This window comes from Pinus tabuliformis, chromosome 8 (assembly GCF_031772625.1).
Source record: "Pinus tabuliformis cultivar Carrire ecotype Pingquan chromosome 8, CPIR1, whole genome shotgun sequence".
Classification (NCBI taxonomy): domain Eukaryota; kingdom Viridiplantae; phylum Streptophyta; class Pinopsida; order Pinales; family Pinaceae; genus Pinus; species Pinus tabuliformis.
The window spans coordinates 820,888,709-820,903,426 of NC_142294.1; the positions used below are offsets into that span (position 1 = coordinate 820,888,709).

The 14,718-nt window shown below is 34.0% G+C and overlaps 1 protein-coding gene across 1 annotated transcript; it reads left to right on the plus strand.

Annotated features, from left to right (window-relative positions):
• Positions 1-1,027: 1,027 nt before the first annotated feature.
• Positions 1,028-1,605, plus strand: LOC149238115 (actin-depolymerizing factor-like). Its single transcript, XM_089366919.1, has 2 exons — positions 1,028-1,302; positions 1,455-1,605. Exons 1-2 carry the CDS (start codon positions 1,055-1,057, stop codon positions 1,603-1,605), a joined length of 399 nt encoding a protein of 132 aa, XP_089223045.1. The 5' UTR covers positions 1,028-1,054.
• The last annotated feature ends 13,113 nt before the right edge of the window (positions 1,606-14,718 follow it).

Consider the following 14,718-nt stretch of genomic DNA (forward strand, 5'->3'; position numbering starts at 1 on the left):
ACATAAACTATTTTATATTGTTATTGAATTTAGGCTTTTGTGATCCATATCAAGTTTTTGAGACATGTTTTATAGCGTGGAGAATGAACCACAATCGTTGGTTCGAAACCGGTGGGCAAATGAATTTTTGATGTAATTATGGCTAAAAACATGTTCTCAAAAAATATTTTATATTGTATTTTAATAAAATAAACTATTAATACAATTTTCTACTTAATTTCTATTTTGTGTAACAAGTTAGTGTTAAATTAAACAATACAAAGTCATACTAAAAAGCTTATTAAATACCCTATAAAAAAATTTTAATTAAAAAAACACAATAACTTGTTATTCATGAGATAGAATCAAAATTACATATAGATTAAAATTCCAAAAACCAAAATATAACTTCTTACAATGAATTAGATCTGAAGAAACCCTGAATGGTACCTGGCCTTTGTATGAAAAAAAAAAAAAAAAAACATACGTAAAGTAAGGGCATTGGCATTAAATGTGTCTATTTTTATTTTTAAATAATTTCAAATAAAAATTAAATCGAAAGAAAAATATTTTCAATTTTATTTTTCAAACCATTTAAATGGAAATGATGGCCGACTTTAAGATTGAATCCGGCTTTTCTAGCATTCAAATGACTCAAACAATTTAAAGCGTTTCCATATAAATTGAGTTAAAAGCATGTTCCCATTTATTATTCGAAAAATTCGATTCAAGCTTGCTCTACGCGGCATTCATTGATTTTCTTGAACGTATTGCTTCAGGAAAGCCCCCCTCAATTTCAATAAATCTCTTGGAGTTGGCCAGAGCTTGCATCCAGCTGTGTGAGATATTCAATTGGATTTGAGAGTCTTCACGATCCGCCTACACCTTTAATTATCCTTCCTGCGGATCTTGGAGTGAGAGAGACGTTCTCGGTGCCTTTAATTTATAGGAACCTTTGCTTTAATTTTCCTTTAAATGCTTAAAGGTCCACTGTTTTGGTAAACAAATTCAGTGTAGGTTTTCTCTCTTAATTCTGAAAAATCTACAATATTTGCAGGCGAGTGCATGTTCTGGGATGGCTGTCAGTGATGAATGCAAGTCTACATTCTTTGATCTGAAGAGGAAGAAGATATATCGTTTTATAATATTCAAGATCGACGAAAAAGAAAATGAGGTCACAGTAGATAAACTCGGTGGCCTTACGGAGAACTACGATAGCTTTAGGTCTTCGCTTCCCGAGACAGAGTGTAGATACGCGGTCTATGACTTCGATTTTGTCACCGAAGACAACTGTCAAAAGAGCAAGATATTCTTCATTTCCTGGTAAGTAAGCAAGCGTAATTAATTTATTTCCTCGTAATATAAGAAGCTTGATTACGAAATGGTTATTTTAGCAATACTTTAGGGTGGTTTTCTTTGTACATGTTCTTTCAAATATATTACATGGATTTTGAAATGCGTAAACAAATATACAGGTCTCCTGAGTCTTCAAGGGTGAGGAGCAAGATGGTGTATGCGAGCTCTAAGGACAAGTTCAGGAGGGAGTTGGATGGTGTGTACCGTGAAGTGCAGGCAACAGATCCCACTGAGTTGGGCATCGATGTTACAAGGGAGCGTGCAAGATGATATCTAATTATTGTTACATTTTTATGCTTAATGTGGGATCTCTATTAGAACTCCCATATTGCTTTTATGGCATATTAATAAGAAAACATGTGTATGAGATTATTCAGGTGCATTAGTTGCTTTCCTATTTTCGTTGACTAGTTGTTATGGACCATTAAGTCGCCACCCTTTTGTTTATACAAAATTTTCTAGTTTAAGGTAATAAATTATTTATTTATTTTTTTGTTTTATTTTCAGAATAGTAGCGTAAGTAAGTGTTGTAGGAGAGTGTAGTAGTTGCCACTTAAGTCGATGTTATGTTTTTTTTGAAAAAATACAAATTGATATATGAAATAGAAAAGTTAATTATTTATTGAGGAATAAGAATTTGCATAATAGACTATTTTCAAGGATTTTAATTATGAAGCTTAACAATGAAAAATCATAGTACAAATAGTTAAAAAGTATGCATAAATATTGCAACTACATCAAATAGTTATTGTTAAACTAATGATGGTCAATAGGAAAATGTCATGGCAGTAACTAATAATATTTGTGCTTCAATCAACAACAACACTAGTTAAATTTTGTACATTAGTTGTTATTTTTAGCATATATTAACTAGTCAAAATGTCAAAAATAGAAGTTTTATTTGTAAATGAGGTCTTAAAGGACCATTATATTTAGGCTTATCCCCGTATATGCTTGTACTATTACTTTGAGTTTGGGTTTTGAGAGTGAGATTATAGTGGGAAACTTCTCCTTTAATTCTTATAGTTATTATCTTAGTTAGAATTTTTTAAACACAATTACATTATTATTTTGAGTTTGGGTTTTGAGAGTGAGATTATAGTGGCGAACTTTCTCTTTTTATTCTTATATCTATTATCTTAGTTAGAATCTTTTAAACACAATTACATTATTATTTTGAGTTTGGGTTTTGAGAGTGAGATTATAGTGGCGAACTTTCTCTTTTTATTCTTATATCTATTATCTTAGTTAGAATCTTTTAAACACAATTACATAAAGATATAGGTTTAAATTTTTCAAATGATCTAGGTTGTTATTCTTAGGAATACGGATAATCTCAATTTCCAAGTATCTCCTTATCCATTCCAATTTCCAAAATGATTAGATGGTTGTCAATTCCTCTTTGACTAGTGCCCAAGTAAACAAAAATAAAAAAGAGAAACACAACGAAATAATACATTTGGGAGCTAAGTGTGAAGGCACTTAACTGCTCTTTTTTGCCCTCCTTTTTCTCTAGTGTTTTCCAACCACCATAGTTGGGAGTGGTAGTTACAATAGACATTTGATTCTCTTCCATGTTCATCGGGACTTGTTTATCTGAATCCAAAATTTTTGATGCATGGATTGTTTCAATGCTTCCCACCTCCTTTTTAGGGAAATTTTCTCATTCTGATGCATTTGAATTGTAGTTTTTTTCTTTATTAATGTTTGAGCTTTGAACCATAGTTCACGCATCCTCAACTCCTCCTACTAATATTTCTTATGCCTCTTTATTTTCTCGAGTACACATTTTTTTTTAAATGTTTTGTTTAAAGACAAATACAACATTTAAATGATGTGTTTTCAAAATATAAAGTTTAGGTCCATTAAATGTTGTTATGAATTATAAGTATGCAATAGGGTAAACCATTCTAAGTAAAAATATTGGCAAAAGTAAAAATTTCTTTTATGGCTTTATCCAAATCCAACTTTATGAACTTCCTAAAGTATTTCCAAATCCTTCTAATACTAGTTCCTAGAAGCCTTGGTTGGACAAACACTCTAGAAGCCCTGTAACATCTTGGGTTGAGTTACTAGTTTTGGAAGCCTTTGTTAGACAAATGCTTTGGAAGCCCTTGGTGAGTTAAGTTACTAGTCTTGGAAGCCCTAGTTGAACAAACACTCTGGAAGGTTGACAATAATTGTGGGTTGATTTACTAGTCCTGGAAGCCCTTGACAACTTGGGTAGAGACTAATATGGTGATGGTTAATGATGTATGTCCGTGAGGTGGTATCACTGGTTGAGGTGGTTTGGCCTCTGGAAGCCCCAGTTTGGTTTTATTAGATTTGTTCCATGAGATCCCACATTCATGCTTGGAATATGACACGGGGGTGATTGGCTGAAAGAAAGATTTAGTTCAGCTAATATTTGGTCAGTTTGTATGTGGAAGTCCCAGACCTAATTGTATTTTGAATATGTTAATAAGAGTTTATTTCATATTGTATTTGATGGGTAAATATACTTGTTTATATGTGGTTTTTATGGTTCTCATATATTTGTTATTTTTGTTGAATATATGCTAGTTATGAGGATGTTTTATGACAGTCTTGCAGAATGGATATCGTCATCTTTTGATTTGCAAATGAATGAACAATGAATATATGACCTAATAGATTATAATGTATCTATTTTGATAAGGCATCAATGCTTCCTTATGATTCTCAAATCACGTATGAGACCCCTATGCTTAGATCTTTTGTTATCTTAAGTTTAGTCAATTCATTGATCAAATGTTTGCATTAGTACTCTTGTTTTGATGTTATTAATTGGAGTTCATGAAGTTGTGGGAAGTGGTCTGAGTTCTAGCCCTAAAAAAGTGGCACAGAATCTGGGTCATTGGATCAGATTTAGCTAAAAAAGTACTTAGTCACTAGCATGCCCTTACTGTGGGAGTGACTGGAGGGTCCCATTCACATGCATGGCCATGTCATGGGAGTTACTGAGGCTCTAGGTCATTAAAATGTCAAGTTACCTCAGGTTTGATCACTTGGAATGGTTGGTTGGCTCCTGAAGTTTATGTAACATGTGTAGAAGGTTAAATTGGTTGTGTTTTGTCAGTTCCACTTCCTTAACTATACATGAGGAGTTGAATCAGATCATAGTGGTCTCTCATCACATGTTTACTCTACAAGATCGTTTAACTTGGGTAAATGTGGGAGGAGGATGTTACCGAGTGGTATCAGAACATGGTTCACCCTTTGGACTGGATGCGCAATTTGTGTTAGTTTTGCATACATTTCGATTACATATGTGTTCTTTGCATTTGTGGTCTATGTACTTGTTATGTATGCATGATGGTGGTCATAGTTGTACTAGTGTCACCATATGAAAAGTTTATGGTGTTGTTCTTGCATGTAGTGGTCTTGAGTGCATGTCGCTTATGCATTGGTCATGCATGTCAGTGCTTATATATTTTCATGCATACATTGGCATGGTGATAGCTTTCGTGCATAAGGTCATGGTATGTGGTTGGTATGGTCATGCATTAATGATTGGATAATGGTTGAAATGATGATTAAATGTGGATATGATTATGTTTATATATGTATTGTGCCAATCTGGTTAGTCTTGCAGATGAGATATCCTCCCCTGAACTACACTAAGGTACATTGGTTTTTTTATGATTTTGTTTAGCTAACATTATATACTTTGCAAGAAGAGAAGATCAAAGATGACTAGTAAGATGGTAGACTATAATTCACGAGCTTCCCCTTGTAGATCAGATGAGCAACATGGTGAGGGATACTCTCTTGACATAACAAACACTTTGAAAATTTTGAAGGTAGAAATAAGGAATTTAAAAGAAGATAATGGCTGAATCATTTAATCACAAGAGAGACTTGCTAGGGAATAAGAGAAATAAGTAGAGGTCAATGCGGTGATTCTTCAGATCTTGTCAAACTTGTAGAGACAAGGACCACTTAGAATCAGTCATGGATAGGAGGATAGGAATAACAGAGCATATGGTAGCAGGTCACATGATGGGCACATGTTGGATATAGATGACACAGTCAGAGATGGCATATTCTTGGATACACCTGATAGACAAGGCAATGGACATGGGCTTTACTCTAGTTCTAGTTTAAACAAGTATCATGGTCATAATCATTATCATCCTTACAAGAGGAGTGACAGAGAATATTTGTCGCCACCTACACTTGATGGGGAAATGAAGAATTCACATGATTCAGAAGCATGGTTTATTGGTATGAATAAGTTCTTCATGTTGTGTGATTACTCAAAAAACATGAAGGCTAAAATAACTACATTCAGTTTTAAAGTTAAAGAAGATATTTGGTGGGAGATGTAAAGAATGTCAGAGGTATTTATGAAGAAGAGTTCACTTGGAATGAGTTTGATAGACTATTTGGGAAGAAGTATCTATGAGAGAGATACTATGATGACAGGGAAAAATAATTCTATGAGCTATAGATGGGATCTATGACTGATGAGGACTACACTAGCAGATTCTTGGATTTATTGAGGTATGGTCCTTACCTCAAGGAGGAGAAGGCCAAGACCCAATGATTCATTAGTGGGTTTCTGGTATCATTCAAGGATAGGATGTAGTTTGGTGATCCTAGATCATTGGAGGAGGCCATCCAGAAGCTAAAGCATTGTTATGAGAACTCAAAACATAGATCTCAGACTAAGTCAGACAGGAAAGGTAATGCAAAGAATAAAGGAAAATGGGACAAAAAGCGAACAATACCTCAAGATACAAGTAACAAAGAGAATGTAACCTTGCATAAGAATTTCAATGCATCTGATAGAGGACATGGATTTTGGTCTAAGGAGAAGAACATGGGTGATGGTTAGAAGGCATTGCAGTGTTGGGATTGTGGAGGAGAGCATCGCAGGAGAGATTGTCCACAACATTAGGGTGGTAAATCATAGATCTAGAGTGCTCAAGACACACAGATAGTAGGGGATGTTGGACATAGTATGCCACGGATTTATGCATCTTTAGATAACAGGCGGGTTGATCATCAAGCATCTATTATCGAGGTGGATGGTAAACTTTGTGATCAAGTTGTTTCTATTTTGATTGACCCTAGATATAATTATAGCTATGTTAATCCTGACCTAGTGGATAAGTGCGGTTTGAATAATGAAGTGCATGCAGAATATTGGTTGGTGCAGTTGACTACAAGTACAAAGAAGAGATTTCATCATTGGGTAAGAGCTTGTACATTTGAGTTAAATGGTATTCCTACTTCATCACATTTGAATGTACTTCCATTGGGATCATATAGTATATTGTCTGGTATGGATTGGTTGTATCTTCATAAAACCAAGGTGGAGTGTTATGAAAATCTATTGAGTGTTTGAATGACAATGGGGAAAAAAGAGTCTTGCAAGGTAAGAAGAATTCAAAATCAGTTAGAATGGTGACAACTGTGAAGGCGAAGCACAATCACAGGAAATGGTGTGTGTAATTCACAATGTATATTTCTAGTGAAAAAGGTAAGGAGGTTGAGGATGCGGATGTCTTGAGTAGGTATTCGATTTTAAAGCAGTTTCAGGATGTGTTTCCAACAGATATTTCAGAGTTTCCACCTCACAATCAAGTGGAATTTTCTATTGAGTTGGTATTAGGGGTAACACCAACATAAAAGGCACCTTATAGGATGAGCACACTGGAGTTGGTGGATTTCAAGTTGCAATTTAAGGAAATGATTGAAAGGGGATACATTAGGCTGAGTGTGTCGCCTTGGCATGCACTAGTGTTGTTTGTGAAGAAGAAGGATTGTACTCCCAGCTTATGCATTGATTATAGGTAGTTGAAAGAAGTGACCATCAAGAATAGGTATTTGTTGCCGAGGATTGATGACTTGTTTGATCAATTGAAGGGAGTAGTAGTGTTCTTGAAGATTGATCTGAGATCAAGATATCTTCAGGTACAAATTAAGGAAGAGGACATTTACAAGACAACTTTTGGGACCAGGTATGGGAATTATGAGTTTGTTGTATTTCCTTTTGGTTTGAATAATTATCCAACTACTTTTATGTGCTTGATGAATAGTGTGTTGCGTCCTTATGTGGACAATTTTGTTATTATACTCATTGATGATATACTAGTATATTCCAAGAATGAGGAAGAACATGTCGAACACTTAACAATAGTATTGAGATTGCTAAAAGAGCATCAGTTGTTTGCCAATTTTAGAAAATGGAGTTTCTTTCAGACAAAGGTACACTACTTGGGGCATGTGGTTTCCAAGGAAGGCATATCAGTGGATCCAGAAAATATAAGGGTTATCATGGAGTGGGCAACTCCTAGAGATATGGATGAGGTAAGATCATTCATGGGACTAATATGTAACTATAGGAGGTTCATGAGGAACTTCTCTCTATTTTGCCTGATGACTCTCCCTCACATCGATTCTGCTCCGGTGGGGCCTATCCCTCTCCTTTTCCTTCATGTTTCTCGTCTTCTTCCATCGTTATCTCCCTTTCAAATCCCTCCTTCCCTTCGTTTCCATCTCCCTCAACTCCATGTCCCTCGGCTTCATCCCTCATTAACTCCATTTCGAATCCTTCTATCCCCTCTTTACCTACCCTGTTGCTCTACGATTTTGTTAATAATTCTATTAATAATTTTTTTTATAATAATCATAATAATAATAATAAATTTTATTTAGATGATGATAATAATAATAATAAATTTTTCCCTAGCCTCGTGAAAAATTCCCAAAGAGGATATTATCTGTAATATTTAATTTGGGATTAGAGGTCTTTATGATAATATTAAGGAAGCCATTAGGCAGGATTGTGGCATTATTCTAAGGAAGGCTAAGCTTCCCAAGAGTAACAAATATTTGGTTCAACCAATCTTTGGTTGGGTGGTACATGGAAGTTCCAGACCTGGTTGCATTTTGCATATGTTAATAATATCTTCTTTCCTCTTGTATTTGATGGGTAATTATAATTGTTCATATGTGGTTTTGATATCTGTCATATCTTTGTTATTTCTGTTGAATATATCTTGGTTATGAGGATGTTTTATGACAGTCTTGAAGTATGGATTTCATCATGTTTTAATTTGAAAATGAATGAAAAATGAATATATGACCTAATAGATGATAATGCAACTATTTTGATAAGGCATCAGTGCTTCCTTACGATTCTCAGATAATTATAAGACCCCTATGCTCAGATTTGTTTCTATGACATGTATATTTGTGACATGTTTGATGGAATTCATGTCATGGCTAGTAGGGGCCCAGTCAATTCATTGATCAAATGTTTGAATTAGTACTCTTTTTTCTATGTTATTAATCATTTCTAAAGTGGTCATGAAATTATGGGCAATGGCCTGAATCTTGGCCCTAAAAAAGTGGCATAGAATCCAGGTTCGTTGGCTCAGAACTAGCTAAAAAAATCCCCAGCCGCTGGCATGCCCTTGTTGTGGGAGCGACTAGAGGGTCCCAATCACATGAATGCCCATGTCATGGAAGAAAATGAGGCTCCTGGTAAGTAAAATGTCAAGTTACCTCAGGGGTTGGCCACCTAAAAGGATTGGTTGGCTCCTAAAGGTTATGTAACATGTGTAGAAGGTTAGATTGGTTGTGTTTTGCTGGTTCCACTTCGTTAACTGCACATGGGGAATTGAATATGATCATAGTATCCTCTCGTCACATGTTTACCCCAACGGACCAGTTAACTTGGGTAAATGTGGGAGGAGGGTGTTACAATCTCAAATTCAATATTTAGGACATGTGGTATCAATGGAGGGAATAAAATTTGACCCAGAGAAAGTTAAAGTTATCATGGAATGGCCAAAATGAAAGAATGTAGTTGAGATTAGATCATTCATGGGTCTAGTAGGGTATTATAAGATATTTATTAAAAATTTCTCCAATATTGGTCACCCAATCACAATGATCCAAAGAAAGGGGAAGAGATTTTCTGGAAAATTAAGTGTGTTATTAGCTTTGAGTAGATATATTATTTATTGACCCATGCACCAGTCCTTCAAATTGTTGATATGGAAAACGAGTTTGTGGTATGCAAAAACACATGTAAGGAAGGTTTGGGCAGTGTCATGATGCAATAGGGTAGGTCATTTTCTTTGAATCATGGAAATTAAATGAGCATGAGCAAAATAGGTGACTCACAATTTGAAACATGTTGCTATTTTTCACACTTTAAAAACGTGGAGACATTATATCCTTGGAAGAAAATTCATATTAATAACAGATCATGGAGGTTTGAAATATTTACTTGATCAACCAAAATTAAATACTAGGCAAGCTATATGGTTGGCCCTAATCAATGGGATCTATTGATATTCTAGACTAATAATTAATTCTAATGATTTCTTAATTTAACCCTTCTTATGTTAAAATTTATGATCAAGAAATTATATAGAAGCTCTCAAAAATAGGAACAATAATGAGAGTAGGATCATATTGAGACAACCAAACACAAGAGACACAAAACTTTTACTCTATAATAATCGTCTTTTAGGGGAAAAACCCAACAACCTATTCTTAGAGAAATTATCCAATTAAAAAATAAATGCAATACGATATTTTCATTAAAAATATGTTCAAACTAACCAGGGAAAAAATCCAAGTCAAACGATTTGCTTCCCAACAAAATGCCTAGCGACCTCGGATTTTGTGCCACAAAAAAATGATTTGCTTCCCAAAAAAATTCCCATAAAAGCTTTGGCATCTCTCCACATATGCGAAGTCATAGGTCAAAACAAAGATAAGATAGCTCAGTCAACATTGTATTGTTTTGGTCAACTTCGGTCTCCTTCACATATATGAATAGAATAATTTGTTTGATGTGTGATCTGAATTGATGCATTGAGGAGAAGGAAAAGTGGAAGTTTTATAGTTATCTAATGAGCCCAAATAGGTGTGTCTTTTGGGGATGGATGACTTGAAAAATATGCATACAACTTGTACTTTTGGAGGAAAAAATTTAAAATTTAAATTGCTTTCTCTTGGGCCAACTTGAATATTGATCAAAGCTACAACAAAATCAACACTCCCTCTTAGATAGGGAGTTATTCACATTCACTCATTCAAATTATCTCTTGTTGAAAATTTTCTCTATCCCAAGAAAAGGTTGAATGAGCTAGCTATGTTGATGAATCCATCCACCTCATGTTCAATACCAGAACCATGTGGAAATCTTCACACAATAGCATAAAATAGAGGAACTAGTCACCCACTAATCCTTGGGTCACTAATCTACCAAGTCACCACTTAGAGTCACGTCAGGTACCCCACCTAACGCATGGTGAAACTCAGGCCCAATTACCATTTCTACATGTCATCACATGTCATTGAATTATAAAACCCAATAGCCATAACCCATGGGAATATGGCCAGGCCACCCTTGACTGAGGGAGAATTATAGGCCTTGATGCTCATGAGGTCAATCTCCCCAACCATATCCCATGTCTCCTAGTCAAAACCCATGACCTTGGGAGATTATCTACCCCTTGATGCTATAACATCAAATATCCCTCTCATGAACCTCAAATCCTTGAGGTTTATCTATGTACATTTCTCCTTCTTCAATTACTCCATTGAAGAAAATGATCTCCACATCCACCTGATATAATTTACATCCCATGATAGAATCAACATATATAACCACTCTAATAGAATTGTACCTGAAAAATGGTTTGATTTCCTACTCCCTCTAAAGTAGGAGATCTTATTATCATCATGTATGATTATAGATGTCAGTACAATTTCTCCCTCTTGAATACAAATCATTGTTCTAGGGAGAATCCTCTTGCCAAAAACTTTGCTTCATTCTTAGAATGCTTCCATCTACTGCCAAAGCCTTGGTAGCATTTATGATGTACCTGCAACACTCATTAGGAGGTCATGGAAGAAACAATTATAAACCAAAAAAAGAAACAAATACAAGAGGTTAACTATTAGTAAAGAAATACTAATCAAGGAAGAGAAATATAAAATATTTATCTTTTGTGGAGTGAATGAAATTTTCAACTCCCTCTTGATCCTTGCTTTCTTTGCAAAATCCACCTGTAAGCTCATCATTTTCGCCTGCATCATCAGTCACTAATGCAAATTTCTTTCCTTTGAGTGGAATTATCAACTTTCAATACTTTGGGGGTCTATCTCTAGGGTTTTTTCCACAAACCCTAGGGTTTTCTTAATTATAACCTTCAATATTTTTCTAGCTATTAGAAACCCTAGAAATACAAGCTCTTCTAAGAGGGAGGTCATCCTCTAGCTGAAGTGTAATGGCTCTTTTCTTGTTTTCTGTGAGAGACCCCTTTAGCTCCCTTTGACTCTACCATATACTATTTTTTTCTAGCAACAATCAGTCATATAAGATATTTCCACATTAGTACAAGGTATGTAGCATTAATATTCTAGAAGTTTAGATCTCTGCAATTTCAGAAGAAACACTCACATATCCTATTGTATAATGTAACCAAAGGAAATATCCCTACATAGCTCCACACAAAACCTTAATCCAACTCATCTTTAGGATGCCAAACATTATTGGCACGTGTATGCAACAAACTTGGCCCGTCCTACTTAGCATCATCTTGTCAACACCTTTAACATCATCAACATCATCATCAATATCAACATCAACTAGTTGGAATCTTTGACACACTATCAACGTCAACTAGTATGTGTCACCATTAAATATCTAATGCTTTTGATTACTAAGGAAATAATTCCATTTAGAAAAACTCATATCAAAATTATCCAGGAAAAGTAGTAATTACTATAAGGAAGTAAAAGACTTAACTATGAGACATCTAAAAATAATTCCATAATATCTTAGCTAATAAAACCCAACGATCATCGAAAATGACATATTTTCTACACCCATTCACCACCTTTTGATTACCTTTTTCCTTATGTGCATATCATCTTATATCCGATTTTGCTTACAATAATGCATTTTAACCCAAGGTACAATGCTTCTTCAATTATATCGTTTTTAATGAACATACTACTATGTTAAGGAAATAATCAACCTTTTTGTGCTAATTAAAGGGAAATCATGAGAAATATCCAGAAAAATCATGTAGGTACCTCTCGAGGCAGTGGAAAAAGCTACTTGAAATTGTCCAGTTGATGGAATATTGCTTTTGAATTACTGCAACACCCCTATTACATTGCTTATCGATAGTAATTGTTGCAAAAATTCCTTTGCATGGATGCAACACCTTTGTTGCATTGTGTATTAATGATAGCTACTGCATCAAAGACCCAATATTTAGTTATTCTAATGGTTGTCCTTAGCCTCCATGTTAGTTTGAAGAATTGAATCATTTATAAATACCAATGCTCCACCTGAGACAAAGGGGAGAATAAAATGAGAAGAATTGGAGAATTTTACTTTCATTCTGCTAAGTTTTTATTAATATAATATCTGTTATTCTTGCTCAATTTTATTCGTATGTGTGATGCATTGGTAGAGTAACCTTTTTCTATATGTTTAACTAGTGCGTTGCCTAAGGAGGTAGTGCTTGCTTCTTATTGAGGTAGTTTTCATACATTAGCATAGGTTAATTTTTATACTTTATTGAAATTCATTGAGTTTGGTCATTGTATTACTTTATTATATAATTATTATTTTCTAGTCCTAATTCATAAATTCCATCATTCGTTGGGTTGAATTTTCCTTACTTTAATTCCAGTTTAACACTTTCCATCATATCAACATTTAATTAATTGATTGCAATACATGTGATTCCTTTACATAATTAAGGATTGTATGAATAACTTGATCAAGTCATAGATTATTTAGTTTTCTACAAGTTTCTTTATTTTCCTACAAGAGTGTTTACATTTTTGCAAGTGTGATTCCTTTCCTAAAAGTGTGCTTAATTTCTAGCAAAGTGTGTTCTACTTTTCTTCAATTTCGATTAGATGTGCTTTCTTTCAATTAAAATAGGTTTAGTTTTAGAAAAATATGTTTATGATCCCTCTCGATGATTGAGATTATGATTTCATCACAAGCCATCCACAATCAACTAGGATTTGTTTTCTTACAAGTGTGTTTCAATTCGATAACATTAGTAAGCATTCTAATTCTATACATTGTGTGAATACTTAAAATACTTCCCTTGTGTATGATTTGTTTTACTTGGTGGCTTGATAAATATCATTAACACCTAAAATATGTAATCATTTAACCAATACTACAACTTCATTAGCATTCAACATATTGTTTTTAGTATATAAAATGCACAAAAGTTTGCAAGTTCTAAACGAAAATTGGATTGATAATTAAATTTACAATTTCTCATTTCTCTACTAAGAGAATAGAAGATAATTGAACAATCGATCATTTGGCTTCATAAGATCATGAAGAAAATATATTTACTTGTCCTTGGGGACATTTCGTTATCATGTTCCACACTTTGGAATTTATAATGATATTATAACCTTCCAAAGAGTCGTGACAAAGATATTTTTTGACTTGATTCATGATTGCGTAGATATTTTTATTGATGTTTTCATAACTTATGGTGCTATGTTTTAATTAGCGTTGGCTAATCTAAAAGAGGTATTGAAAAAAGGCAAGGAATGTCATGTAGATATCAACAATGAAAAATCTTTGATGTTCTTAACTAAAGAAGTGATGTGAGGGCATTATATTTCTTCTAAAGGCATCAAAGTTTACCTAATGAAGATACAAGTAATAGTGAACTTACCAAGTCCACAAACACAAAAGGAGTTATGTATCTTCTTCAAGCACACTGGTTCATATCGACACTTTATTGAAAACATTTACTCAAATAGCTCATCCTTTATTTTCTTTGCTTACTAGAAGTGTTTATTTTGTATGGAAATATATCTTCCATCGTGCCTTTGAGGAGTTTAAATTGAAGTTGTCTGAGGCTGCCACATAAAGAGGACCCAATTGGTCCCTCTCTTTCATATATCTACATATACTTTAGAAACCACCATTGGATTCATCTTGGGACAATAATAATATCACAATCCAAACACCATCTATTTTATTTGTAATAATATCTCCCTCATATAATTGAATTACACTATGATAGAAAAATAATTTCTTGTTATAATCCATGCAATAAATAAATTTTGGAACTATATAATTGGGCATCTTGTGATTTTACATGATGATCATGAACTGTCATCAAGTATTTAATGAAAAAACCAATTTCTAATGTTATAGTTACCAGATGGTTGCTAGAGGTAATTTTGGCCTCCACACATGTGAATTTACTGAGAAAATCAACCTTCCTCTAAAGCCTACAACCTCCACTGGAAAATATTGACCTACTACAGAAAATAATTTGGCTAGAAAAAATCCCTCTAAAAATGAGAAACTAGAAGTCTCCTAGATAAGAA